The following is a 26275-nucleotide window of genomic DNA, read 5'->3' as shown; positions in this document are numbered from 1 at the left end:
ATATTAGGAGAATACTTAGATGAATTTATTATAGTATACCTTAATAATATTATCATCTACTTAATAAGTAAGGAAGAGTACGGAAAATATATTAAATGGGTCTTAAAGAGACTATAAGAAGAATAGATGCCAGTAGTAATTAAGAAATGCGAGTTCTTTACTAGAAAGACCGATTTCGTTAGATTTATTATTAAATTAGGCCAACTTAGTATAGATCTAAAGAAGATTAAGGCTATAGTAAATAGGTAAGAACTGGAGAACGTTACGCAGTTAAGATCGTTCCTAGGGTTTTGTAATTACTGTAGAAGGTTTATAGCGCAATAGTTAAAGAATATTAAGCCATTTACGCGATTAATAAAGAAAGAAGAACTATAGGCATAGGGAGAGGAATAGTAAGAACTCTTTAGGAAAATTAAGAAGTTGTTTACCTAGGAGCCAGTTCTTAAGATCTATTAACTAGGTTTAGAGACGGTTATAGAAATAGATGCATTAGACTATATACTAGGGGCGTACTTTATACAGAAATATTAAAATAGATAGCACCTAGTAGTATACTATAGTCGGAAGATAATACCACTAGAGTTAAACTATAATATCTATAATAAGGAATTATTAGGTATAGTTATAGTACTAAAGGAATAGAGAGCATTCTTACAAGGCATAGAGAAACTATTTATGGTTAAGACGGATTATAAGAACCTTATAGGATTCCTAATAATAAAGGAACTTAACTAAAGACAGGTTAGATGGGCAGAAATGCTTATAAAATACTATTTCAAGATTTAGTATACTAAGGGTACAGATAATACGCGAGCAGATGCTCTAAGTTGGAAAGCTAAACTATAAAGCGATAAGAAGCCATTAGGGGCTTTACTACGAAAAGATATAGATGGGTTAATTAGGTATAATTATCTAAAAATTATAGCAACTTAGAAGGAATTAAAGAAAATCTATAAGTTACCGGAAAGCTTTTAGGTATAAAGAATTCTAGAGGTATAGCTAGAAGATCTATAAACGGATATATACGAAAATTGAGAAGCTAAGTATATCCTAAGAAGCATAGTAGAGCAATTTATGGAAGATTTCTATAAAGGAATAACTTAAGGGCATAATGGAGCTAGAGGCTTAGTGTTAAGACTCTAAGAGGAGTATATTATTAATAGAATCTAGGGNNTAGCNNGAAANGTNATAANAGANTATNTAGATTGCTAAAGNAATAAACTAANAAGGNATAAGCTNTATGGAGGGCTATAACCTATTAAAATACTAGAGAGACTATAGGAGGTTATATTATAGGACTTTATTATTAAGTTACTAAAATTAAGAGATCCTATTACCGGATAAGATTATAACGCGATTTTAGTAATAGTAGATAAGCTTACAAAGTGGGGATACTTTATAGCATGCATAGAAGAAATCTTAGTGGAAGATATTGCTAAAATCTATGTAAAAGAAGTATTTATAAGATATAGGGCACTAAATAAGATTATATTGGATAGAGATTTAAGATTTATAGCAGTATTTTAGGAGGTATTCTTAGCGGAGTAAGGAGTTAGAGCAGTAACTTTTACTATATATTATCCACAGACAGACGGTTAAACGGAAAGATTAAATTAGACACTAGAGTAGTATTTAAGACACTATATTAATTACGCGCAGAATAATTAGGTATTATTGTTACCAGTTATATAATTTATATATAATGCAATACCTTAAGAAGGAATAGGCATATTACTATTTAAGGCGAATTACGGATATAAGCTAAGAATATTATTGTCACTATAGCAAGTAAAGAAGATAAGTAGTAAAGCTAAAGAAAAAATAAAGACGTTAATAAATCTTTATATAGACCTTATAGAATTAGTAAAGAAAGTATAAGAAAGAATAAAAAAGTACTATAATACTAAGAGATCTAAGGGACCAGATCTTAAGGAGGGAGATAAAGTATAGCTACTATATAAAAATTTTAAGAGTTAACGACTAAGTAAGAAGTTGGACTATGTTAGACTAGGACCTTTTAAAATTATATAGAAGATTTTACTAGTTACGTTTAAGTTAGACCTACTAGCTAAGATAAAGATCTACCCTATATAGTATATTGTAATACTAGAGCCAGTATATGGGAATGTTAAGCTACTAGTTTATAAAGCAGACACGTATAGAGGATAGGAAGAAGATAAATAGTAAGTTTTAAAAGTCATTAGTTATAAGGACGTTAATAATAAAATATAGTATAAGGTTAAGTAGATAGGCTATAATAAAACTACCTAGGAGCTACTAGAGAATTTAAAGAACGCTATAGGAAAGGTATAGGAGTATTAGAAGAGATTAGGTTAGGCAGCATTAATAAAAAAGAATCGCTAAAGAATAAGTTACCTAAGGGGGACCTAAGAAGAGCAGTTACCGAACTACTTAGATCTATTTCCTTCTCTATTAGAAGAGAATCTATTTTTTTATTACTAAGTTCCTATAAACCCTGTTTTATAGGTTTCTACTCTTTAGAACGGACCTTCTTATAAACCTTCTTAAGACGAAGCAGATAAGTAGACGCCGCGATATAAGTATCTAGGGCCTTCTGTTCCGTATCTTAAGAATATTCTAACTTAGTAAGGGCTTAAGATAGTTCACTATCTAGCCGCGCAGTAGTAGATTAAATATAAAACCTTAAGACAAATTAATTAGGGAACTAGACGACTATTAAGAGTAATAGGTTATATATTTTAGCATTAGAGGTAAAGCGAACGTTATAGAATAAATAAATATTTGCTTTAGTGCACTTTAAATAAAAGGACGGTTGTTGTAAAGATGGGTTCGCTAACGTAATATAAACTAACCCCTCTTTTAAGCAGCGAGAATACGGAGACGGTATAATCTTACTAAGAGATAATATTGCAGCAATAGTGCGAGCACAACATTGGGTGTATGAAGAAGAAATTGCTTTAGGTATAATAAGCAATAATATTAACTAAATTAATTAGATAGATATTACACCTCTAGTAAATAACTTAGAGATACTTTAAATCTTTAAGGATAAAGATAGAAAGGAGGGAGATGGTATTACGGACGCTTTAAGTACAATGTTATAACTACTTAGGGAAGAGTTGGAAGAAGCTAGTTAGTTAATTTAAGCACGGTCTAAGATGGAGCCGGTAGAACTATGTGATAAGGAATAGTAGCTAAGGTTATATAATATGCTACGTATTAAATAGGAGGAATAAGAGGAACTTATGTACCTTATATATAACACGTATATTATATATAAGAAGGATTTTATAGGAGTACGGTTGTGTATTTAAGGACCCTTAATCTCTACCTAGATAGTTTCTTCCTTATAGTGATTTTCAGAATATAATTGGAGTTAATCTATTAGGCAACCACTCCACTAGTTGTTATTACTTGTTAACTTTAACTTGCTTTACCTACACACCTAGCCTAATAACGAGCCTACCGTAGTTCTTGCTACAAGGTTCTATTACAGCTAGGTTAAATAGAAATTAAAAATACTCTAATTAGGATACCTTTTTCCTATTAATAAATCTAGGAAGAGGGCTTATTTAGCGCTATATTATAGCCTTTACTTTAAGCTCTTAGGACGAAAGATAAAGGAATATAATATTAAGCTAGGTAATACCTAGAATATAAATAAAAAAGGCTTCCTTATTGGCTATATAAAAAAGAAGCGGAGGATCTTTAGTAGGAGTACCTTTAAGTTAGAAAGAATATAAAATGTTATTTAAAATGGAAATAGAAAGTAGATTATAGTAGTAGTAGCTATCTACGTAGACTAAATGGCACTTATACTAACTCTTATCTATTAAGCTATAATAAATAATGTCTAAGATATATGGCTAGAGGATTTTAACCCTAATAAATATAGCTACTTCTTTACCTTAATACCTTTTAGATAGACTAATAACGACCTTAGCCTTTAATAGTTAAAGATCTTTAATAAAGAGATAAAGGTAAAGGCTAAAAGAGATTAGAGGCTTCTTATTATTAATGGCTACGGTTCTTATATAAATATAAAGTTTATTAAGTATTGCAATAACTATAGGATTCTCCTAGCTATCTATCCTCCTTATTTAACTTACTAGCTTTAGCCTTTAGACATCTCTCTCTTCTTTCCTCTAGCTATTTACTATTTAGATAAATTAAACTAGTTCCTTATAAATTATAAAGGACTCTTACGCTTTATAAAGAGAGACTTCTTTAGAACCTTTTAGGTAGTATAGGAGAAGGCTATAATGCTAAAGAATATAGCTAGTAGATAAAAAAAGACCGGTATATACCTATAGGACCCTAATGCGGTATTAGAGCAATTTAACGCTAAAAAGGAAGAAGATAAAGAGAGACTATATTCTAGTAACTCTATAGGCTTAATTCTTATAGCTAGTAATTAGAAGAAGATAGAAACCCGGCTAAAATAGGTAGTAGAGGATATAGTTTAATCTAAGACTAATAGATGGGTAAGAGCTCTTACCTAGGATATTTATAAGCTTATAGTAACTAACATACTTCTTTAAAGCCGCATTTAAGGCTATTAGGAAGCTTTTAAGATAGAATAAAGGAAGAGGAAGAGGTAGAAGAATCTCTTTTAGATTCTAGCATTAAATAAAGGTGGTAGAGCTATTATCTACTTACCTAATAAGGTACGGGAGGCCCAAGAGCTCCACTAAGAGAAAGAGGATACTAAGGAAGCTAATATAGTTCGTAAAGCAAAGGATAAGGTACGGAGGCAGCTGGCAAAGGAAGATAAGCAAAGAATTAATAAAATGGCGAAGGCTAGTAAAGCTACTAAGTAAAAGCATAAGGAGGATGCTAAGTAAGAGAAAAAGCGCCTTATAGATAAGGCTTACTTTATATAAGAGTTTAACGCACAGCTTAAAGCGGAGAGAAGATTGATGTAGGAGAGGCAGAAGGTTAAGTAGGTTGTATTTACTATTCCGGAGGAGGCTTCTATTAAGGAGGAGTACGAGGTAGAGGATGGGGTTGAGAAGGTGGTCTCCAGGCGGCCTCAACGAATGCGCAACCCCCCCAAATGGCACGGCGACTCTGTGATTACGATAGAATAAAAGCGCAACACCAAAAGACTCTCTGATTCTAATTTGGTAGAAATCTATAAATATTTGGTGGAGTTGTGAGTTTTTGAAGTTGATAATAATGCGTGATCAAACCGTGCACGAGCCCGTCGTGACCTCTAGGGTGTTTAAAAGGGTAGAAGAAAGATACCAGTTATAAGTCGACCCTATATTTTCGCACTAAAGCCCTTAGACGGCAACCGAGACAAGCATTGTTAACTGACCATAACTAACCCTAATTAGTCTGTAAAGTATACTAGCTAAGTACTAGCGAGATTAATGTCTTGGCTTATTGAGATAAGCAACACACGCCTTGGAGCCTCATGCTTACATTGGCGAGCGGCAAGGAAGCTACTCCGGAAGGTCATAGGGCTGGCTGAAACCAGGACTTCGCTGGCACCTCACAACCAAAGCTTCCTTGGAATAGACCCTCCGAGCTCTTCCATGTCCTCCCCATCCTCGTCCATCCTCGCCCTCTGGCATTGACAAACCGAAGTTCCCTTATCCAAAATTCCCGCTGTTGGCGGGGCCGAATATCCAACTAGTGAGTTCTATCTCCGATTGTCTCGAAACAGCGTGGCTGGTTCTAAGTTACTCATACCCCGTCACCACCGTTCATCTTGCTCGTCCTCCCAAACTCTCGTCAGCCGACGGCTTGCGCTTGACTCAAAGCCTCAGAAGCTGCCATGTGTGACCCGCACTCCCTGACGTCGATCATCCGGAGCTTCCATTAGCCACAAGACTGCATACCACTGCATACTACTGCCTGCAACTGCCTACATACCAGCAAAGCCTCGCCGGAGTTAACTCGCGATAAACTCCCGGGTTCGCTTTTGTCATCTTCGGATTCTTCGGCTTTCCATGCTGCAGCCAGTAAACATGTCATGATACTTCATTCATCACAATTAGTAATGATGCTAATTAGACCTTGCCGCTTTTCCAGTGCCAATTGTACCTTACCACTATGGCGGAGGCCAGCTGCCCCTCCAGGAGCTCCTCCCCTCCTCCACCTTGATACCTTATTCATCTGCCCTCCTTCCGACCTATGTCCCAGCAGCGGTGAAACCGACTTATACTTTCGACGACATCCCAATCCCTGCGCCGGTCGCGCCCCAACGTTATCCCCAGCCTACTATAGACTTACCGCAAGACCATCTTTCGCATGAAGACATCCCAATCCCTGCGCCGGTCGCGCCCCAACGTTATCCCCAGCCTACTATAGACTTACCGCAAGACCATCTTTCGCATGAAGACATCCCAATCCCTGCGCCGGTCGCGCCCCAACGTTATCCCCAGCCTACTATAGACTTACCGCAAGACCATCTTTCGCATGCAAAGCCAGAACAAGCTTCTGTACCTTCTTCTGTTTCTCTTGGCCGGTCCTCGAATTGTTCCGAACAACAAATGAAGGGTCGGAGAGCCCAAATCGCGGTCCTCTCGACCCTCTTGAGTTTGTTCACTCTTTCTGAGCTCTACCAGAAGGCTCTGTTTAAAAAAATTACTCCTCCCTCTGAGAGGTTAGAGGAATCACATTGGGTCGCGTCCTCACAATCTTGGGTAGACAGGAAGTCCTGCAAATGGTTTGGCTTCTGTGGACTGGCGCACCTGAACAAAGTTGGGTGGACTAAGCTTGGCCCTAAATCGAGTCAAAGGAATCAACAGAGCCGGATACAAGGTGATAGCGACGCTCACGACTGGACTGATCTTAGTTCATTCTGGACAAGCGGGAAAACCAATCCGGAGGAGTGGTCCGAGGACGAGCGTGTACTACGGGAGATTCCTCAGTATGTCTTAGAGTATGCGCCTTACGTACATCTCTATTCAGGAGAGGAGTTTTGGCCTTGCGATATAGCGGAACACCTAATTCATACCACGCCGCATCTGAATTATACTCCGATGCAAGCTTCCTCTGACCACCCAAACCTGACGAACCTCGACGATCTGAACAAGTGGGGTCGATTTGTCTACCTACAAAGTGATGATAACGTCGAGGAGCGCCCCGAGTGGCTGGGAGGGAAAATGAACATCCCGAATCAGCCTGAAGGCCCAGATGACGGGGAGAAGAGCTGGGCGGATTGGGACGGTCGTGTGGATGGAGAGCTCCCTTATGATGCCAATGGTGGACGAAAGGAGTGGTACGACGTCGGGCTGGGAGATACCGTTGATAGGGGTGGTGTAAGACCCTTTCCTAAGGCTTCCACAGTGCCTATACCAGTACCAACCAATACCCCCGAGGATGAAGAGCTACTTGATGACGATTTTCGCCCGGAAACACTTCGTCGATTAGGAAAACGTGCCTCGGGTGGTCGAAGCGATGCGCCTGCTGTGCTCATCACCGTAGACAAGGGCAATGGAGTTGTGGACGCTTTCTGGTTCTTCTTCTACAGCTACAATCTCGGAAACGCGGTACTGAATGTGCGCTTTGGCAACCATGTCGGCGACTGGGAGCACACGGTGATAAGATTCAGTCACGGCAAACCAAAAGCAGTCTTCTTCAGTGAGCACAGTTTTGGGGAGGCATACAGCTACGAGGCCGTGGAAAAGATCGGCAAGAGAGTGAGTAGAATTGTCGCTAAGAGTAAGATGCTATAGACTAATTTTGTCAAGCCTGTCGCATACTCGGCCACTGGGACTCATGCAATGTATGCCACATCCGGCAATCATCCGTACATTCTTCCAGGGGGGCTGTTGCACGATGTGACGGACCGTGGGCCTCTTTGGGATCCGCTACTGAATTCCCACTCTTATACTTACGACTATACCAACGACACACTGCGTAGCTCCAATGTTACGCCTAACGCGCCAACCGAGTGGTTTTATTTCATGGGCCACTGGGGCGACAAATTCTATCCCCTCAGCGATCCCAGACAGTACCGATTCGTCGGGCAGTATCATTACGTGAATGGGCCATTGGGGCCCCGATTCAAGAACTTGGGCAGGAAGCGTATCTGTCAAGGAAATGACGAGTGCCTAATCAAGAACTACATTGGATCCAAGAGGCGACTGCGTCGGTTCGAAAGCGTAGGAGAAGGTGAAGAAATGAGCGAGGAGGATGTGCGACGGGTTATCGGGCCGGAAAAACCGTTAGAGTAGACATAGAGGATCTCGCGCTTGGTGATTGATGCGTCACGACACTCTTTTGGGCGCAACGGTATTGATACTCTGGCGTTGTTGATACGAAGCGCTAGTTTAAGGCGCTCTTACAGATTGTAACATACCTACGTATACCAGAAGCGATGTGCATTGTGGGTGGCTTCAAACCCTTACAGCATGTGTTTTACGAAAACGCTATTGCCCCAATCTGAAGCGGCTCGTTGTGTGAAGTGCTCCGATCATGGTTTAACCCGGGAGGGATTGATTATCAAAGGCAGTCTCTACACATTCGACTTCAAGATTTCCTTAGCCTGCGCACGTTTCATCTTGAGAATAATTGAGATGTTAAAGATTTATTCGGCAAGTGTGTTATGACTTTTGCTTGGCTTGAATGCCTAGATAGCTTCTACGTTGACCTCATTATCTTTATTAGCAGACTAGGAATCGCCGGAGCTGGCGCCAAAATATCTCACTCGGCCTCTATCAAACCGTCAGTGATATTGGATCCGCAGGCAAAGAAGTCCGGCTTATTGCACATGACACCAACGCCTTATGGAGAATCAGCTCCAGACTAGGAGGTTGGTCGGTCAGCTCTGTTTCGGATGCAGAAGGTAAAAGACAGCGGGATAAGGTTTGTGCGAGAAGTCTACGGGAAGATCGCATTCAGAGATTTAAGAAGGGTGATCCAGTATTGTTTTTGCCCACTAGAGATGTTAAACTCCAATCGTGGGCAGCATTCAATCTAGGCGCTCCTCACTATTTTCTCCGTGAAGGCCCAACACGGGCTCAATATCGGGACTGGATGCTGGCCAAAATCACAAAAGTGGAAGATGACGACGAAGATAACCCCTTGTCTTTCTAACGGCTTGCGATGGTTCATGGTCGATGCAGTAGAAGAACAGTCTTGGGTTTCGCCACTCCGGTTGGCCAGGGTACAGTTAGCAGTTCCAACGTTAACCCAACCACTTATAACTTAAACAAGGGGCTATGAGACGGCAGCTAGCAGTAAATTTGGCGGTTCTTTTCCAAAGAGCGCACGAAATCGTACAAATTCAAAGGCCCAGCTTGGGTCTATCCCTTGAATCTTCCTACGTTATCGATAAGGATATTGTCCAATCAGGAGGCATAGATTCTTAGTGTTGTATGCACGGACAATATCCTTATCGATAACGTAGTACACTGACGGTTCAAGGGGATGCAGCTTAGAAAGCGTTGGATGAATGAACCTCAGTTTGAAATCCAACGAGAAGAATGAATAATGTCAGATCACTGAACTAGGCGGAAAGTGGAATGAATATGAGAGGCTCTATGAGGAAGACTCTAAGGGGTCTACAAGATAGCCTGCGAACTGTTACGTGACCTATCACGTGCACATTGCCGAGCCCAAAGAGACCCCTGCCAACAAATAATGGCAAGTCTTGAACTATGACCAGCTTCTTATATCCATATTGAGTCTACCACCGTTAGACCTTTCTTACCGTGGACTGGTTTTAGCAGTAGCTAGGCACAAGCATTGCACTAGCAAAAGAAGAGCAATATTCATGGGTAGTAACGCCCCGGTGGGATTTGTACTGTGCAACTAGCGGCAAGTCCGGTGAAAAAAGTTTTTTTTATTAGAAACCACGGCAACATGAGTAGGCATCGGGCGATATTCAGAATGCGTCCAAGGGTATCAGGCGTTGAGTCAAGGCTGGCTGGATGGGGGGCTGTGAAATAATGATGTGAGCAATGCTTACACAGCTGCAGGCATGAGTACGTATGGAACCACACCCACATCAGCCAAGAGGCAGGGAAAAGAAAGAAATATTTTCAAGTTTTAATAATACTAGAGGGTAGCCGCGGATCATATGTTTGGTTGGGATGATTGGGATGATTAGGGGAGCTGAGCCAGACATGAGTTGACTTTATTAGCGTTGGCACTGATGGGCTTATCGCGAGGCAATGGAAACACGTACCAGCCATTGCATCCCGCCAAAAGTCGCTGATCACGAATCCCAATATGCATGCAGCCTGCTGTACAACCCCCAATCCTAGCTCTATCCCTATGATTCAAGAATTCATCAACTCCGGCGTCCAGCAATAAATTGTGCACTATCTCTAACTTACTGTCGCCAAATCGATTTTGAGTGTTCCTCTACATCATCCCTCGTCTAGTGCACATCACCAGACCATTCCAACGTGCTGTGATTGATACTCCAAGGCTTTCTTTGCCTTCTCACCACCGTCACCAAACATTGTCATGGCCTTTCAACAGGCCAACTTTCAACTCGCCTTGTAATTACGCCTTAGTGCCTTAGTCTCTGAATCGCCGCCTTCTGCTCACCGCATTCTCACCGCATTCTCTCCGCCCTTCTTGGTTGTGCTCGGACTTTAATATATTCCTTCTTCCCCTCCGCGAACCCGCTTCTCCACATAGCTCCCCGGCCTCACCAACAATATTAATATACACTACACATCCCGGGTCAGACGCCGTCCAGCTTCGGCCTGCTCAATTATGGCATTCCGCCAGCATCACCGACCGCAACCCTCGCGACAGCTCTCCTTCCACGCACCTGAGCCACTAGCCGAAGTCGACACCACCTCCTCACCCCAACGAAAGCGTCCTTTGGAGGATTCGGAAGAATGGGTCCTCTTCTCCCCTACCGCCGCACCTTCAACCACCCGTACCCACACCACCTCAACCGAACGAACACCCCGCACAGCTGGACTGTCGCGCTTTAGTGACTTTGGTTCCCTAGACACTGCAGCGCAGTCGGACCGGGATTATGACGATGATCTCACGTGTCAGGGTACCGACCTCGAGGAGGAAGGAGAATTGGACAGTTTAGACGATGGACTCCATGCTTTCCACGAGCCATCAGAGTATAGTGCACCGTCAAGGAGGATAGAAGAAAGTGGAGAAACCGTGCTGCCAACTCACGACGGCCTTGGCACGTTCCCAGCAAGCAGTTCGGTGGTGCAAGAGCAGCTGTGGCAGTTCGAACGACACAGTCCGCGGAGGAAACAACGACGGAGATCTAGTGTCCTAAGGAGACTGGATGCTTTAGAAGAGGCCGAGGAGGCTAATGAGGAGTATGATCGAAGGCAGAGGATCGAGAAATGGAGGATTGAGCAGAGCAGAGCGTTGTTGGAGGAGATTGAGAGGGAAACTCGACGACGGAGGAGGATGAGTCTGGTGAGTGCGGCAAAGAGCCGCACCGACAGCGTACATCAGGAGGAGCAGACCGCCTCCCGTGCCGGGACCACTCCCTCTGGTCTTGAACCCCACAATCCTGAAGAGTCATCGGATGAAAATGCAGAGAACCTATCATTCTGGCAGCGATTTACTAGGAGAGTAATTCGGGATTTGATGGGCATTGATGAGGATCTTCTCTCTGTGATATTTGGCGAGGCATTACCGGAAACACCACCTACTACTCTTTCGGAACTGGATACAAAGGTACTACCAGATGCAATACCCAACGATACCGATGGCGATGCATTTCGTGGTGAACCGTGGCAGCACCAAATACTTGAGCGTGTAGCTCGCGAGCTTGGTATACTCGTTCACCAGCTCTCGGAACATCCTGGGGCCTTCAACACCTATCTGCGCACTCAAGAAGCCCCAGAATATGCTGGCCTATCCTCAGCAGCAGCAGCATTAACAGTTACTGCAACTGAGCTTTCCCCTCTCACTACTTCCCAATCTTCACTCCCATCACCTACAGCCGCCATATTTGCACCTACTCTTCAAAACCAGCCGCCAGCAACAACATACAGTGAAGCTTCTCTTTGGGGAATCGAAGAAGAGCCCGAATCAGATCCGCTCGACGCTTTCCGCCAGAATCAGCAGCCTTCGGCCAACACCACTGATGACCTCGCTCGTAGTCAGCAAGAGCGCGAGTATTGGGAGCGGGAGCTTGACGTCAAAATGGTCTTCAATTTTCTCGTCAAGCGTTTCTCCTCGCGTCCTCCCACTCCAGACCCCCAAAGCAGCATCAGAAGATCTTCAGCTTCATCCCCTTTAGACACCCGAACAACGAACCGAACAGGCTCCGCACTCCTCTCTGCACGCCGTGCTGCTCTCATCCGGCAGCACCACCCGCTCGTAAGCCGCAACGCTGACCGCCCCGCCTCTTCATCAAATACACAGCAGAACAGTAGCACTACTAATCGGCGCCGCGATCCGTTGCACCGCCATCACTACCATCACACACATCAAACCTTCACCCCTTCTCTTCGGAACCCCGTGCTGCACACCCGCGCGGCCAGCTCCAGCTGCGCGAGCCAGAGCACGAAGAAGAGCAAGCGGAGCGGCGGGAGTGGACGCAACTTCTGGGACATGGCCAGCAGCGTCGGGAGCGGGAGCGTAGGCATTTTCGGCGAGGCGTAGAGCAGAGTAGAGTAGAGCAGAACAAATTCCAACTATTGACGGTAATTTGATAGACGAAACATCCTGGCGTTTTCCCGAGGCAATTAGAGATGGGCGGATTGGTGTGCAGCATCGCAAGGAGAAACTTGAGACGACGGCTACAATTGGACTTGTATACGCATGGCGGGCTGGACGGACTGACGAATCCGTGGTGGCACGACTGAGCGAGCTAGTGGAGTTGGTCATTTCTCCCATTCCTACCTTCATGCTTTATGTTCCTACCCTTCCCTACTCATAAACCCCGGCGTTTTCCGCGAATTGATATTATGATGTTGGAATTGGGGTGCTGTTCTCTTCTCTCATTTATGTTAAATACTTAGCGACGAATTAATGGGCTTTTAAACTGTTTTGGGATAGATGCCACCTCAAGAGCAGCTCTTTGTTTGTTGTAAAATTATATATATTTCTATCCTTGTCACGTTGTTCGCATGATGCTCGCTCTGATTCTTACGATATCACGAGAGCTATTTATATATTATTATTTATTCATTGCTTAACGTCTGATACGGATCCTAGCTCGGCTCACACAGACTACTCCGTACACAGGGGAAAAGTAATATTGACAGGAAAAAGCCCCTGGTATATTGGGGGCAGAAAAGTCCTATGAGCCACCTCAGTAGGGCAAAACCCCGTTGACCATTTCTGCACATAGCTGCGGCCCCACGCGGCTGCTCGAGCTACGTCCTTGACCTTCGTTGGATGTTGGATCTCCTTGGTAACTACTGCGTCTTTATCCCTTCCCACGCTGGTTTACGTCCACGCATATCGATAAGGGTTTGGCTGAAAGCTTGGCTCTGATACTGATGTTCATAGGCTTGGCGCCAAGCTGTGGACGCCAGTGTGGGAAGGGATAACTTATAGCCTGAACTAGGGTTTACTACGTCCTAGCCTGGCCAGGCCTCGCTGCTTATTAATTAATTGCCGTATAACGTCACTATAGTCTCCTGTATCTTAGCTGTCCCCTTATACTACCTCTTATAGATTGCCGTATACCCCTCCCCCCCCCCTAAGGCCTATCGAAGGTGTAGGGGTTATTATCTGTAACTAGCTCCGTAACACCGAAAGGCGAGCGGGATGTGTATGTGCTCTTGGTATCTTTTGTGCCTAGGCCCCAGTTGCTAGGCCCTCCCTAGGGTAACCAGTCGTGGGGAGGGGGTAAGGTAAACCGTGGGGTTGTTGTTATCTAGGCTGCTAGGCAGAATACGGTGCAGACGGCAAGTGACCGTGTGCCTCGCGGGCGATGGCCCTAAGAGCCAGGAAGGGGTGTGTTTGTTCGTCGCTCGGCTCGTCGATTGTGAGGTATCGTTAATCTTCGGTTTGGGGTTTAGGGACGTTAAATCCGTCTCGTATCCATGAGGATTATATAGGTGGGCTCAGGTAAGGGCGTAGTAGTAGTTTACTATGAAGGGGCCCAACAGTGGTAGTCTTCGGGGTCTTACTACCCCGAAAAATTTCACTACCCATAACATTTCGACAACCAGTTGGATCTACTGAATCCGAAGACCAGCAGGTTCGTAGCCGTCACCTCGTACAGGTGCAAAGTCCGATTTCGACGGCCAGAGCTATTTATATGACATTATCCCTTAACCCGTCAACTTGGGCAGGCAGGTTATCGATAAGAGTCCACCAATCAGATCGGTAGGATTCGGTAGCCGTGCTCAGGAATACACAATTCGGGGAGTGGCTAAGGCTTCTGGGGGGTTTTTTTCGCCGTCTTATTTGGGGGAATCTTATACTAAGTCTTCTGAACAAGATCTACATCAATTCTAGCGTGATTAGAAGGCATGNTGGTGGTATATTTGATGGTTTAATTCTACGCGTTGTTCTGATTCTGGTGTTCGCGCACGGGCCTTCCACTCTGCTCGCCCTGACGGGTCAAGGGATAGAGAGACCTGAATATCGATTCTCGGAAATTGGTTCTTGTTGTACCTGTTGTCAGTACGTGAAGAATAGTATTCCAAACTTGATCTGAAAAGCGGATACATCACCCTTGAGACAAACTTATCAAACATATTTTTACTGGTAAGTATTATCACTAAAGAAATCTAGGGGAGCTAGCACTGTCAGTTAATAATCACTTAATCGCTATTTTGAGCATAAAACAAGTTGTAGTGTAAATATAGGAAGGCCTTCACGTTCAGGTAGTTTTTCTATAAAACAAAAATCCCCATTCCGTTCCTCATTCAATCACTAAAAGCAAAAATACGCCTATTGCCATGTTCCTCATTCAATCACTAAAAGCAAAAATACGCCTATTGCCATGTTCCTCATTCAATCACTAAAAGCAAAAATACGCCTATTGCCATGTTCCTCATTCAATCACTAAAAGCAAAAATACGCCTATTGCCATGACCTGACCAATTTCCACCTCACACCCACTAGGCACATCTAAGCCTCAGTCTCAAACGCATCGGGGAAACGGCGCATGTTGTACTCGAGAGGACCCTTGTTGCGAAGGAACTGGACGTAGGCGCCATCGACCTTGACGCGGCCTTCCTGGCGCTTGGCGACGTACTCCTCGCGGCGGAGGGGAGTGAAGCCCCAGTTCTTGGAGACGATGATCTTTTGGCGGCCGGGGAACTTGTATTGCGAGCGGCGGAGGGCTTCGATGGCAGTAGCACGGTCTATCACAAAAATGAATCAGCGTATATTCTTCATCATCCCTAAAATAAGGCCCTTGACGACGGGAAAACCTACGGGTATCTCTTGTTCGGACGCTCAGAATGATCTGACCAATGTTGACACGGGCGACGGTGCCGTTGGGCTTGCCGAAAGCACCACGCATACCGGTTTGGAGTCTATCGGCTCCGGCGCACGACAACATCTTGTTGATACGGATGACGTGGTACGGGTGGGCGCGCACGCGGAGATGGAAACCTTCCTTTCCTGCGACCTTGACGAGGTACCTGCGAGAGCTGCTGTTAGAAACTATTCTTGCGAGATGTTTTTGCGTGCCCCTCCATTCTCCAATGAACGAGACTATGAGATAGAGGCGTATTACGGCCTCTCTTCTCGTCATCTCTACCCTTACGCCCAGTCTTTTCCATTTCAACCACATGGTATAAAATCACACTGACTTGTTGGCGCAGATACGGGCTGCTTCCAGCGCTTCCGAGCTCAGCTGCTCATATTCGTTGGAGACAAGGTGGATGCAGAGAGGGAATTCGTCAACGTTCGCACGCTTCTGTAAGGGTTGTCAGTCCATTGTATCGCAAATATACCTATCGGTGTGAGGGTAGCGGAGTTCGTACACGGCCAAGGTCGAAGATCCTGATCTTGGGGTCGGGCACACCACGGTTGAACCTAGACTTGGGATATGGCTATCAAATCTAAATGTTAGCCCTTTGTTCTACTCTTTTTCCCCATTCCGCAGGTCAGGCCTTGTGGCGGGACTTCGTCTCACGCTCGACGAAGACGTCCAACGAGGCCTTCAATCTAGTGTCCCCAGAAGAGCAGGACGACATACCTTGTTCTTGCAGTAGCGGTAGCATCTTGCGGGACGACGAGCCATTTTGAAGGAGTTTCTGGGTTGTCGTGGGTATCGTAGTTGTGACGGAGAGTTGAAGTTGCGTGGGCTGTTTCAATGGTTTTGAGACTTGGGCTTGTGGTGAGCTAAGCGAGACGCCGCCACAATTGGATTTCTCAGCAGCGTAATTAGAAAGCCTGAACCCCCGCGGCTCGTACACTGTTAACAGAATAGCGTCACAAGCACGCCGGAGTCATAATATTTAGAGGGACATAGCACGGATGATTTTCATTGTCTACACGAGCTATGGCTGGATGACACATAGTTTTTTGGAGCTATCTATTGCCTCTTCCTTCCACGATTCGCCCCAAACTTATGCTGGGTTGGCACTGAGAATATCAGAGTCACCTGTGAAGGCAAGTTAGACATGTAATCGAGGTTAAATACGAGGCATAGGCTGCTTACCAGCATCGAGAATTGCCATAGTCGAGCAGCGGAAGAGTTTACCGCATGCAGTGCCAAGCTCAATCTGTTATTTAAACAATGTCAGCCAATCAAAGCGCCCTCCAAAGTCTTGAGAAAGACCTTTTCTCAGGGCATGCCCTCCAGATCACACAAGTGTGTCTAGTCGTTGGGCCATGAGTTGGGAATACAGGTGTATTATAGACATACGTTATTTCCAGAGAAGTGGTGGACGGAGGTCTTCGACAACATGGAGTAGTATTCTAGCTCTGACTTCCTTAGGGGTGGTGTATTGCCAGCGATCTGAAAGTTCATGTAAGCGACAGTCCATTGAAGGCTACATTGGGGGGATATCTAGGAACATACGATAACCAGCTTCGCCTTTCCCGATCGCAGACTAGTCAACAGTCAGTTTAGGTGCTCGGGCTCTCCAATTGTATTTTGTCAACAGTGACAGATGGGATCGCGTACGACTTGAGAGTACTCTTATAGCCGAGGGTGACTGAGGAAACAAAATATTAGCCAATTTATTAGTCGAGAGATTTCAAAGAAACAATCGTGTGTAAGAAGTGCGCACCTTTGCCAGACTTCATCACCAACGCGAGGCGAGAGTTGATGGAGTCGGCGGTCTTCTTGGTCTTCTTTGGTGCCATCTTTGCGCGTTGGGAAGTATTGTTTGCTGTTCCTGAAAGTGTGTTGTTGCGCTCCGGTATGCGAATTTGCAGTCGAAAGTAATCGAAAAGATGTGCGAAAGTCCTTGGTGGATGCTTGGCAGCTTAGCGAAATAATTAGGGAGTGTTCGGTTGCAAAACCTTCAGATTGAATCTGAACTGAAAGTCCGGCAGAAAGAACGCGTTCCTTCCTAATTTGTCACGCGTTTGTGGCTTTGTANTCGCACGGACGTGTGCAATCTGAAGCCTTNATATTGAAATNGAATCTGAACCTGGAGCCTCGAGCTCCAGATTGAAATGACGCNAAGAGCTCCATTTCAGAAGCTGTATACGGTAAAGTTGCCAATATTTTAGCGTGCTATTCTGGCGTTTTGCGAGCGGTGAGAGGAACATCAAAATTTTGAGGCTGTGCAGACGAAATCACTCCGAATCAACAGTATCTGAACTGAATCTGAGGCCTCCAGATTGCAACCGAACACTCCCTTAACCAATTCGAATGCAGGTCACACCGAAGATAAGTTCTGCTACTTCAGCAATGAAGTAGTTAAGTTGTAACCAGACAATAATTATGTTAAGCATTTTCTAATCATGGTAAAACCAATAGCAATGGTTTAGCAAGACTAGAATATTACTCGAAAGATATAAAACTTAACATAATCTATTCTGACTAAATGCTCATGCAATCAATAATGCTAGAATGCGCCTATGTATGTCCTGGTTCAAAGAATCCTTATGCACTGAAATTCGCCAAATCCATGCCTTGTGAGGCCTCGAATGTCCCAGTTCTTTGATCTAAAACCCTATACATAACGCCGAGAACACATCCAATGCAAGCCGATCAAATCCCGACACCCACTGCTCTGCCCTCTGTCTGCGCCTTCTGGAATTGGTACAACAGCCCCAAAACTCCACCACGGTTACCTTCGGTGGCAGCTTCTTCTTCATTATCATCTTCATTTTGTGCAGCTTGTGTTGTTCGCCAAGAGTCGCCAAAGCTACTGTCTTCTTCAATAACCTTGCTTGGATGCTGTGCAGGCCCCGGTAATTCTGTTTCATCCAACTCGTCGGGATCAGCGAGTGGATACAAAGATGTTCGATATTTTGATTGCGCAATTTGGCGTGGAGAGTTCCGCGTTCCTGGTATGGTAGGTTGATGATGAGGATCTAGAAGAATTGAATTTATTGGAGAAGCACGACCCGCTGTAGGCATATGTCGGGGTGTACGCCGGTGAACTTGTTGCCTCCCAGCCAGACCCCTGCTGTTCGAACGTCCGGCCATCTCAGTAGCCTGGTTATGCGAAGACATGCCTGCAAATGCTGACGGGAAGACTGGTGGAGGGTGAAAATTGCCCTTCGTTTGCATGCGGCCATTATATTGTCCACGTCCTGGCGTTGCATAATTATCGAGAAACCCGTAGTAGGAAGCGAGCATCTTATTATCCTTGGCTGTGTAATAATCGTCGCGGAGCCCTGAGTCTTCACGATCTCCCGCTCGATTGGCTGGGGCGTTTTCGCCACCTCTTTTGAAATCGAAGACAGCATAAGAACATACATTACCTAGACCGTCCACATGTACAGTGAATTCGCGGAAGAAATCAACGATACGCTCACTGCACTGTGGTAGGCGAGTCATGAGAATGAAGGGTGTAATGATCATACTCAAAATCTCTTCTGCAAAGATAACAACTTTGAGTTGATAAAGAGCGGAGAACTCATTACGAACTTCATCACTATGTAGTCGGCCTTTCCAAGAAGCCGGCTCATAGCGAGTGCATTCAATAACTTGAGTGAGCGCGTATCTGGGATCAAGAACGAGATCGTCTTGCGGACTACTGCTGCGTGCCGCTCTGTAGATGACTCCGAGAACACCTAGGTAAAATAACACGCTCTTACCTGGCGTGATCTCAAAACTAAGGAAAAGCTCGGAATCGAAAAGCGTGAAGAGGGCAAGAACAGCACCAAATGCTCCAGTGACGAAGGCTACAAAACTAGATAGTTGTTCCATTTTATCTTTCGGGAATTGCGCAAGGTAGCGGTCTGCGTAAGGATAGGCCATGTTCCTCCGGCGCTCAAATAGGTGTCTAAGCTCATTGAATTCGCGGAAGTTCCACTCGGCCAAAGGCGTGAAGGTACGAGAGCCCAGTTGGGATGGATCCTTGTGATATTCCTTTAGATAGTTAGGATTAGCTTCGCTTTCAGCTAACTAACAAGGACTGAGCTTCAAGGGTTTTTAGTAGTTTACCTACGGTAAAGTATTTGAAAAAGTATGAAACACAGAAAAGAGACACCGCAAATGGAGCGCACAATATGCTTATTACACCAACTAAAAAGAACCGGTGTCTCAACTGTTCTACTAGATGTCGTCTGTGTTTTTCCTTAAGGAATAAAGGGTTTATCCGGTTGCGGCTGTCAAAAACAAAATCCATGATGGAAAGGCCTACGTGCCATTCCGTTGTCCTTGAGAAAAATTGACGTTTCCCTAAGAAGGGTATCGGCATAGTTACATCCAGTATTTCTTTGTTGAAAAGGGCGATTAAGTAGTTCTCTCGCCTCATAAGTCGGTTTGCGATGTCATGTGCATCCATTCGTTGCCTAGACTTGTCCTGGAGAATTCTCCGTGTCTCAGGCGAGACATTCTGCGCGGTTGAGAGATTTGCATCTCTCAGCGCCATCAGCCGGCTCACGACTAATTGCCAGGAGACGGTCTGGATGTTGCGGTCCGGTATTTCCAATAAATAATGATAGAAATTGTGCATGTTCCAAAGCCTCGGGATATCTCTGATGAAGCCTACAGCCACATACATCCAGCTAAGAGCGAAGACCCAGAGCATAAAAGTCCAAAGTCCATGAATCCTGTCCCAAATTAGAAATGATGCAGCTGGGCTTGTTGGACGGTGCTCACCTATTGGTGCATTTTGGAACAAGAATCCCGTCCATAGTTTTACTTTGCGAAACCTTTGGATAATCAATACAAAACAAAAGGAACGTGATAAATCCAACAACAAAGGCACTCTGACTAGGTATTATATTAGTGAGATTGTTAGAAGTCAGGAATCACGAGTGCTTACAGTAGAGCGAGGGCTTTATGCAGCAGTATTGACCAGATACCATGGCCAACAAAGTAGCTATATACTTCACCTAAAAAGGCGTCCAAGTCTTGAACATTTACCCAAAGCCACATGGCCCTCTCCTTAGGATCATTGGAAATATGGCTCGTCCTGCCTGGAAATGTCCATCTGGGCACCCCAGCTGTGGTTTGCCTATCTTCATGTAACCGCTGCTGCATTCTTGTAGCCTCCCATTGTGCTCTTGTACGACGAGTGGTAGGTCCGGGGACAGGAGGAGGAAGGCCTTCACGGCCATCTATTATTGGATTGCGACCATTATTTGGATGTGTTGTAGCTGAAGGATCGCTAAATCCCTCGAGCAAAAGTGACTCTGGAACGTCGTCATCATCGTCGAGGTGCGCTCCTCTTGATGGAGTTGACCGTATCCATTCCGGTCTCGTCTTAGACCCGGAGGGTTGCCGTGCGAGGACCCCCCGTTTTTTGTTCTGAGGTACGAACGCGGTACTCTCGGTCGTGATCTGGCTTGCAGCAGCATCTGCCAGTAAGTGTTCAAGATCTTGGTCTTGAAATCGCTCTCCAAGATTCTCCTCGTCTATCTCTAGGCCAAGGTGATCTTCGAGGTCCGCTGGCTGGCGGTGATGCTGACGCTGCGTATTTTCGAAAATAGACCGGTCATCTGATGCGGAGGGTAGAAGTCGGGATAGAATGTTGGAAGCCATTATGTTTTCCGTGGAAGCTTCCACGGTGCCTTCTCGTTGTCGTGTTGCGGGGTGTGGATCGAGCTGTTATGTTGGCGAGAAGCAGAGCTGGATAAAGGATCAGTATTGTACCCCCACATATCAAGACAAGCCTCCATCGATCCTAAGACACTAGAGCATGGCTTAGAAGTAGTCGTGATTTATTTGAATCAGTGCGTGTTCAAGTCAGGTGTTGGTTGCTGGTGCCTCTCCCAACGCGCAGCCTTAAGACATCGAGGTCATCGCCAAGCCACCTGCATCCTTACCTCAGCAAGCTCAGACCTAGAATCAATTAGCGGACATACAAGGGGGTAACATCAATGCCTCAGACGCCCCCCTGCTAGTATGGAGAGGAAAATAAGCGAGCCCCAAGTAATATAGCAGGGCTAGGTTATTTTGTATACCATACTAGCAGGGGGGGCGTCTGAGCAATTCGTGTTACCCCCTTGTACATATATCCGCAAGCGGATATCGCTAACCTTTTTTGTCAAAAAGTTGATTCTATGGTATTTCAAGCCGTTGTGGTTGAGCAATTTAACCGCGAATATAGGGAAAACCATAAAAAGCGTGCTCCGCTCATACAAAGTATTGCAAAAGTACCTCAGACGTGATTCCGGCGGTTTACCACGAATGCGGTTAGTCAGCTTGCGGACCGATTGAAAATCCACACCAACGGAATCGCGGCTGAGCTTGCTGAGGTAAACCTGCATCCAACCATTTACGGAAATCGGTGCAAGGTTGTTCCGTTGCATTCCCGAATTAAAGCAACTCGCAGTTGGTCTAGGAAAAACCTCAACATGGCGAGTAATTCTTTTCAGGAGCGAGCCTCTTCAATTTCTCAAGATGTTCTTTCTCCTACAACTCCATCAGTTGGTGTTTCTACACGTAGCTCCAACGCGCTGTCAAGTAGAATCACAAGCGTGCTTTCAGCATCATACGCAGATCTTGATATTCGCGATGCCTTAGAAACTCTCGATGCCCGAGGCATTCAAAACACGCCAGAAACTCGGCGCCAGCTGAGGCTCGACATTCAGAAGGAAGTAATTCAATGTAATGGGGAAATTGTGAAAGATTTTGGCCAAGTCGCAGAGGTAATCTCTTCCAGTAGCATGTGTTTCATTGCTGACTAGATACGCAGCAACTGAAGCGTATTGGGACTGCTATTGCCAACCTTAACAAATGTTGTGCAGATATGCGAGGCCACATCAATGCTGCAAATCGCGAAACCGGAACGGTTTTAGAGGAAGTAACGAGCCTCATGAATCAAAAGAAACAAGTCGAGGCAAAACAGCGTATTCTAGATGCCTTTAATTCTCATTTTATCATTTCCGATTCAGAGTCAACAATTTTGACCTCTACAGCTGAGCCTGTTAACGAAGAGTTTTTCCATACTGTTACGAGAGTTAAAAAGATCCACCATGACTGCCAAGTGCTCTTGGGTACAGAAGACCAAAGACTAGGACTGGAGATCCTTGAGCAAAGCTCGAAGCAACTGAATGCTGCCTTCCAAAAGCTCTATCGCTGGATCTATCGTGAGTTCAAAACTTTGGATTTGGAAAATCCCCAGATCAATACATCAATACGAAGGTCTCTTCGAGTTCTTGCAGAACGACCTACTCTTTTCCGGGGTTGTTTGGACTTCTTTGCGGAGGCACGCGAGAAGGTTCTCTCGGATTATTTCTACACTGCTCTCACAGGTTCCACTTCTGATACACAGAGTATGCCTTCAACGAAGCCAATAGAATTCCACGCTCATGACCCCCTTCGCTACGTCGGTGATATGCTAGCATGGGCTCATTCGGCCACTGTCTCTGAAAGGGAAGCTCTTGAGGTTTTATTCATATCTGAAGGGGATGAAATCGCCAGAGGAATTCAAGCTGGTCTTGAGAGCGAGCCTTGGTCCCGTCCTGAAGGAGACGAAGAGATATTCGACGGCAGAAAAGCATTGAATCAACTTGTTAGTCGCGACCTGAATGGAGTTGCAAGATTGCTGCGGCAGCGTACAGAACAAGTCATACAAAGCCATGAAGATGCGACACTGGCGTACAAGATTGCGAACCTAATTGGATTCTATAAGATCACGTTTTCAAAATTGCTTGGCGGAGAATCTGAAGTCTTGGATGTCTTTACTGGCTTAGAAGAGTCGGCTATGAGGCAGTTCCGCGCAAACATGAGAGACCATGTCGCTGCCGTGCAGAGCGAACTGGCGGTTGCCCCAGCCGACCTTTCGGCTCCAGAGTTCCTTGAAGAGGCTCTCGAGATGCTTAAAGCATTAGCGAAAAGTTACGACACGTCCATTGCAGCAGTCGACAACCGAGATCAAGGCTTTCAATCAGTTCTAGCGGAAGCTCTGGACCCATTCTTGAGCGGGTGCGAGAACCTTTACAAGAGACAGTCGGACCCGAATAACGATATATTTGCCATTAACTGTTTACTAGCCGCAAAGATAGTATTATCTCCTTACTCCTTCGCTAGTGGTCGCGTGAGCGAGATGGACGATACAATTGAAGAACATGCTTCAAGACTTGTAGAATACCAGCATCGATACTTCACGTATACATCGGGACTAGATTCTCTCCTAAACGCGCTGGGTGAGTTATCTGACTCTCCGGATGGCTTAGCATCTCTTGGGTCACTTGAACCTTTTAAACCCGAATTTCTCGTTACAACAAGCCAGCAGCTCGATGACTTCCTCCCCTCCGCGCTCATGGATGCGGCAGAAAACATCAAGCGGTTAAAAAGCACGAAGATAATACAGGACATCACTGAGGAAGCAGCTGACAGGTTTTGCGAAGATTTTGAGTTCGTTGAAAGTAAAATCATTGCGGCGGATAAGTTGCTTGAGACCGAGAATGGCTTGGAAGAAGAACCGGCAAGAAGGTTGAGGGACATTTTCCCTCGCACGAGCGGTGAGATTCGAGTATTGTTGAGCTAGAGAATACCCCCTAGACAGCCATACTTATCCAGAGCTTGTCGCAACCGGTTTGCAATCTAGCGCTCTCCCACTGCCGGTAACACGCTATAACAGTCCTAACTCGAGTGCCCCTGCGACAATGCTAAGCGTCCATAGCTTTCGTCTAAGCAGCTCGAGCTATTGATGCATCCAGTAGAAATCTTTATCAAGCCAATATCATGATCAAGCCTGCGCTTTCTTCTTCTCCCATTCCTCAGGCGTGTGACATTTTGGCGTCCATGCGTGTATTGCCGCGATTTCCTCTTTGAGAGTATTATTTACGAGACGATGTCGTGCTAGCGTGGTCTTTTTTGCGAACTGAGGTGACACAATGATTGCCTCGAACATCTGCCCGCATCCACCTATGTGATAGTGAATTATGTTAGCGTTTCGCCTTGGTAAGGTGCGGGGAAAGCCCTGGAAGCAAGAACAACGATCGCGAGAATTTTCTGGCTGTTGTGGCTCGAAGCCCAGCCGAAGACTTCCTGGCTTGTAGCAAAGATAATGATTACCTGACATATCCTCAATCTGGACATGGGTAGCATCCAATTTTTCAATCAACCTATATCTCAGGGTGTCGGGGGTGATACCCGAGGAGACTTGGACCTGAGTGGCCTCGTCGTCTGTGCGAGCGCTCATGGTTGGTGTGCCAGAGTCGCCGATTCGCAGCCTGCTGAGGTTTTGCGCCAAGCTCTGATCCATAATGTCTATGGCGCAAATTTCGAGATTTGATCTTATCTGACGTCGCGATAAAATAGAGAGATCGGCTAAGAACACGGGTCTTGGCATAGCCCACAACCTCCGGTCAAGATCGGCGCTAGATCGGGTGTTAGTCCATGGTTCTGATCCTCATTCCAACATGTTCTCTTCAGCTCTGCGCCGTTCATCCATGACGAGCTCTCGCACTTCCACTGCTCCCTTTTCTAGGGCTGTGGTGAATGCCATGAGGAAGCTGTCAGTGTGCTCAAATCCGTGCTCAAAGCTCTAATAAATTGACAAGCATAGTTATCCCGAAGCCCTGGCGGACAGCAGCTGGGACAATACTGGGTGTATGGCTAGAATACTCAGCTACCAAAAATCGGGTGCTAACACTCTCCGAAGTGCTCCTCGAAGCTCCCTTCGATCCTATTAGGCGACAGATGAATTCAGTATTGCTCACTGTAGACCTTACCAAAGCTGTAGTGGACGAAGCAATTGAGCGGAACGACTCTATCGTCGTCGCATATCGTGCGTCTTTGGTCCTGCCACACATAAGTTTATATCTAACACTACCCCAAGCGTAGATCCGATCATCTTCAAAGGACTTAAGTCCCTCACTCTAGCCAACAGTCAACAACAATCACTTCTCCGACTAGCTGGAGAGGGCATTAGTGTGGGAAATACTTAATTGAATTTTAAGAGCTCGGTCTAATAGCTTTTAGGTATACAGCCCACATACGGCTATCGACGCTGCCCCAGGAGGGCTCGGCGACTGGCTGGCAGACATTATCACAGGGACACCAGCGACCGCACCGAGACAGGAGAGCAGCGAAGGCTCCACACCATCACATTCATCCGCCTCCAAGCCCTCCACTCCTGGATTCCCACCCTCTCAACCTAGCGAAGATGATCCTTTTGTTGAACCTCAGCAACCCATATACCTGCTGCAACACCACCCCTCGCAAGCAGGGCTACAAGACGCGGACCTAAAGCTGTATGTGCCCTCCTCCAGCCCCATGTCCCTTTATCTCTTCCTCCAAGCTAACATCCTATCTCAAAGCGCATCAACGGCACACACGCGTACTCCTATTCGCTCCCTCGACCTCCCTTCCCACCCTAACGCCGGCATGGGACGCATAGTGCGTTTCGAAATGCCACAGCCCCTCTCCTCGCTGATCGAGCGCGTCGGCCGCGGCCTCGGCAACCCAAAAGGCTTCCCAATTGCAATCCCGCAAGGTACCCAAATAGCGGACCTCTCCATCTCCTCCGTCGGCATCTGCGCAGGCAGCGGCGGCTCTCTGTTCGCCGGCCTGGATGTTGATCTATTATTTACCGGGGAGCTATCACACCACGAAGCGCTCGCAGCAATCGAGAAGGGCCAGTGCGTGATTACGTTGTTCCACAGTAATAGCGAGAGAGGGTTTTTGCATAGTGTACTGCGGCAGCAGTTGTTGGAGGCTGTCAAAGAGGAATGGGAGGCTTTGCGGAAGCAGGAAAAGGCAAGACAAGTAGTGGGCGAAGAGGTGCTAGAGGCATTGGAGGATGAGTATGTCGGGGTTGAGGTTAGCGAAAGGGATAGAGATCCTTATGGGATTGTGGTGTCAAAGTTCGCAGAGTAGGCCGTTGGAGAAAAGCAA

General features: G+C 45.6%; 8 protein-coding genes across 8 annotated transcripts; 4 read left to right on the top strand and 4 right to left on the bottom strand.

The window, feature by feature from the left end:
- Window positions 1-5401: 5401 nt before the first annotated feature.
- Window positions 5402-8375, top strand: K441DRAFT_704495 (uncharacterized protein; the record flags this gene model as incomplete). Its single annotated transcript, XM_067653537.1, has 4 exons — window positions 5402-5441; window positions 6022-6195; window positions 6364-7634; window positions 7686-8375. The coding sequence occupies 4 exons, from the start codon at window positions 5402-5404 to the stop codon at window positions 8169-8171; spliced, it is 1971 nt and encodes a 656-aa protein (XP_067506025.1). The 3' UTR covers window positions 8172-8375.
- Window positions 8376-10665: 2290 nt separating this feature from the next.
- On the top strand, window positions 10666-12522 carry K441DRAFT_467838 (uncharacterized protein; the record flags this gene model as incomplete). Its single annotated transcript, XM_067641833.1, has 1 exon — window positions 10666-12522. A coding segment is annotated over one exon (1857 nt), but the record flags the coding sequence as incomplete, so codon positions are not given.
- A 2186-nt stretch (window positions 12523-14708) lies between these two features.
- K441DRAFT_632930 (60S ribosomal protein uL16) lies at window positions 14709-16093 on the bottom strand (the record flags this gene model as incomplete). The annotated part of the gene is made up of 6 exons (XM_067646361.1): window positions 14709-14790; window positions 14923-15206; window positions 15280-15488; window positions 15660-15766; window positions 15834-15902; window positions 16049-16093. The coding sequence occupies 5 exons, from the start codon at window positions 16091-16093 to the stop codon at window positions 14971-14973; spliced, it is 666 nt and encodes a 221-aa protein (XP_067506023.1). The 3' UTR covers window positions 14709-14790; window positions 14923-14970.
- A 394-nt stretch (window positions 16094-16487) lies between these two features.
- On the bottom strand, window positions 16488-17163 carry K441DRAFT_551829 (60S ribosomal protein eL30; the record flags this gene model as incomplete). The annotated part of the gene is made up of 5 exons (XM_067643119.1): window positions 16488-16577; window positions 16721-16813; window positions 16877-16907; window positions 16982-17012; window positions 17088-17163. 5 exons carry the CDS (start codon window positions 17161-17163, stop codon window positions 16488-16490), a joined length of 321 nt encoding a protein of 106 aa, XP_067506125.1.
- A 674-nt stretch (window positions 17164-17837) lies between these two features.
- Window positions 17838-21136, bottom strand: K441DRAFT_632927 (APG9-domain-containing protein). The gene is made up of 4 exons (XM_067646360.1): window positions 20250-21136; window positions 20084-20197; window positions 19428-20034; window positions 17838-19348 (listed from the first exon to the last, which is right to left on the bottom strand). Exons 1-4 carry the CDS (start codon window positions 20966-20968, stop codon window positions 18020-18022), a joined length of 2769 nt encoding a protein of 922 aa, XP_067506022.1. The 5' UTR covers window positions 20969-21136; the 3' UTR covers window positions 17838-18019.
- A 647-nt stretch (window positions 21137-21783) lies between these two features.
- K441DRAFT_607678 (oligomeric Golgi complex subunit 6) lies at window positions 21784-23921 on the top strand (the record flags this gene model as incomplete). Its single annotated transcript, XM_067645450.1, has 2 exons — window positions 21784-22077; window positions 22125-23921. The coding sequence occupies 2 exons, from the start codon at window positions 21784-21786 to the stop codon at window positions 23919-23921; spliced, it is 2091 nt and encodes a 696-aa protein (XP_067506021.1).
- A 201-nt stretch (window positions 23922-24122) lies between these two features.
- K441DRAFT_551763 (bola-like protein) lies at window positions 24123-24578 on the bottom strand (the record flags this gene model as incomplete). Its single annotated transcript, XM_067643116.1, has 2 exons — window positions 24123-24301; window positions 24452-24578. The coding sequence occupies 2 exons, from the start codon at window positions 24576-24578 to the stop codon at window positions 24123-24125; spliced, it is 306 nt and encodes a 101-aa protein (XP_067506020.1).
- A 250-nt stretch (window positions 24579-24828) lies between these two features.
- On the top strand, window positions 24829-26257 carry K441DRAFT_551913 (NGG1p interacting factor 3; the record flags this gene model as incomplete). The annotated part of the gene is made up of 6 exons (XM_067643123.1): window positions 24829-24893; window positions 24945-24988; window positions 25041-25166; window positions 25223-25311; window positions 25361-25632; window positions 25699-26257. The coding sequence occupies 6 exons, from the start codon at window positions 24829-24831 to the stop codon at window positions 26255-26257; spliced, it is 1155 nt and encodes a 384-aa protein (XP_067506019.1).
- Between the last annotated feature and the right edge of the window lie 18 nt (window positions 26258-26275).

The sequence above is a fragment of the Cenococcum geophilum genome (assembly GCF_001692895.1).
Source record: "Cenococcum geophilum 1.58 unplaced genomic scaffold K441scaffold_13, whole genome shotgun sequence".
Classification (NCBI taxonomy): Eukaryota; Fungi; Ascomycota; class Dothideomycetes; order Gloniales; family Gloniaceae; genus Cenococcum; species Cenococcum geophilum.
The sequence above is the reverse complement of the archived record's forward strand: the minus strand, read 5'-3'. Positions and strand labels throughout refer to the sequence as shown.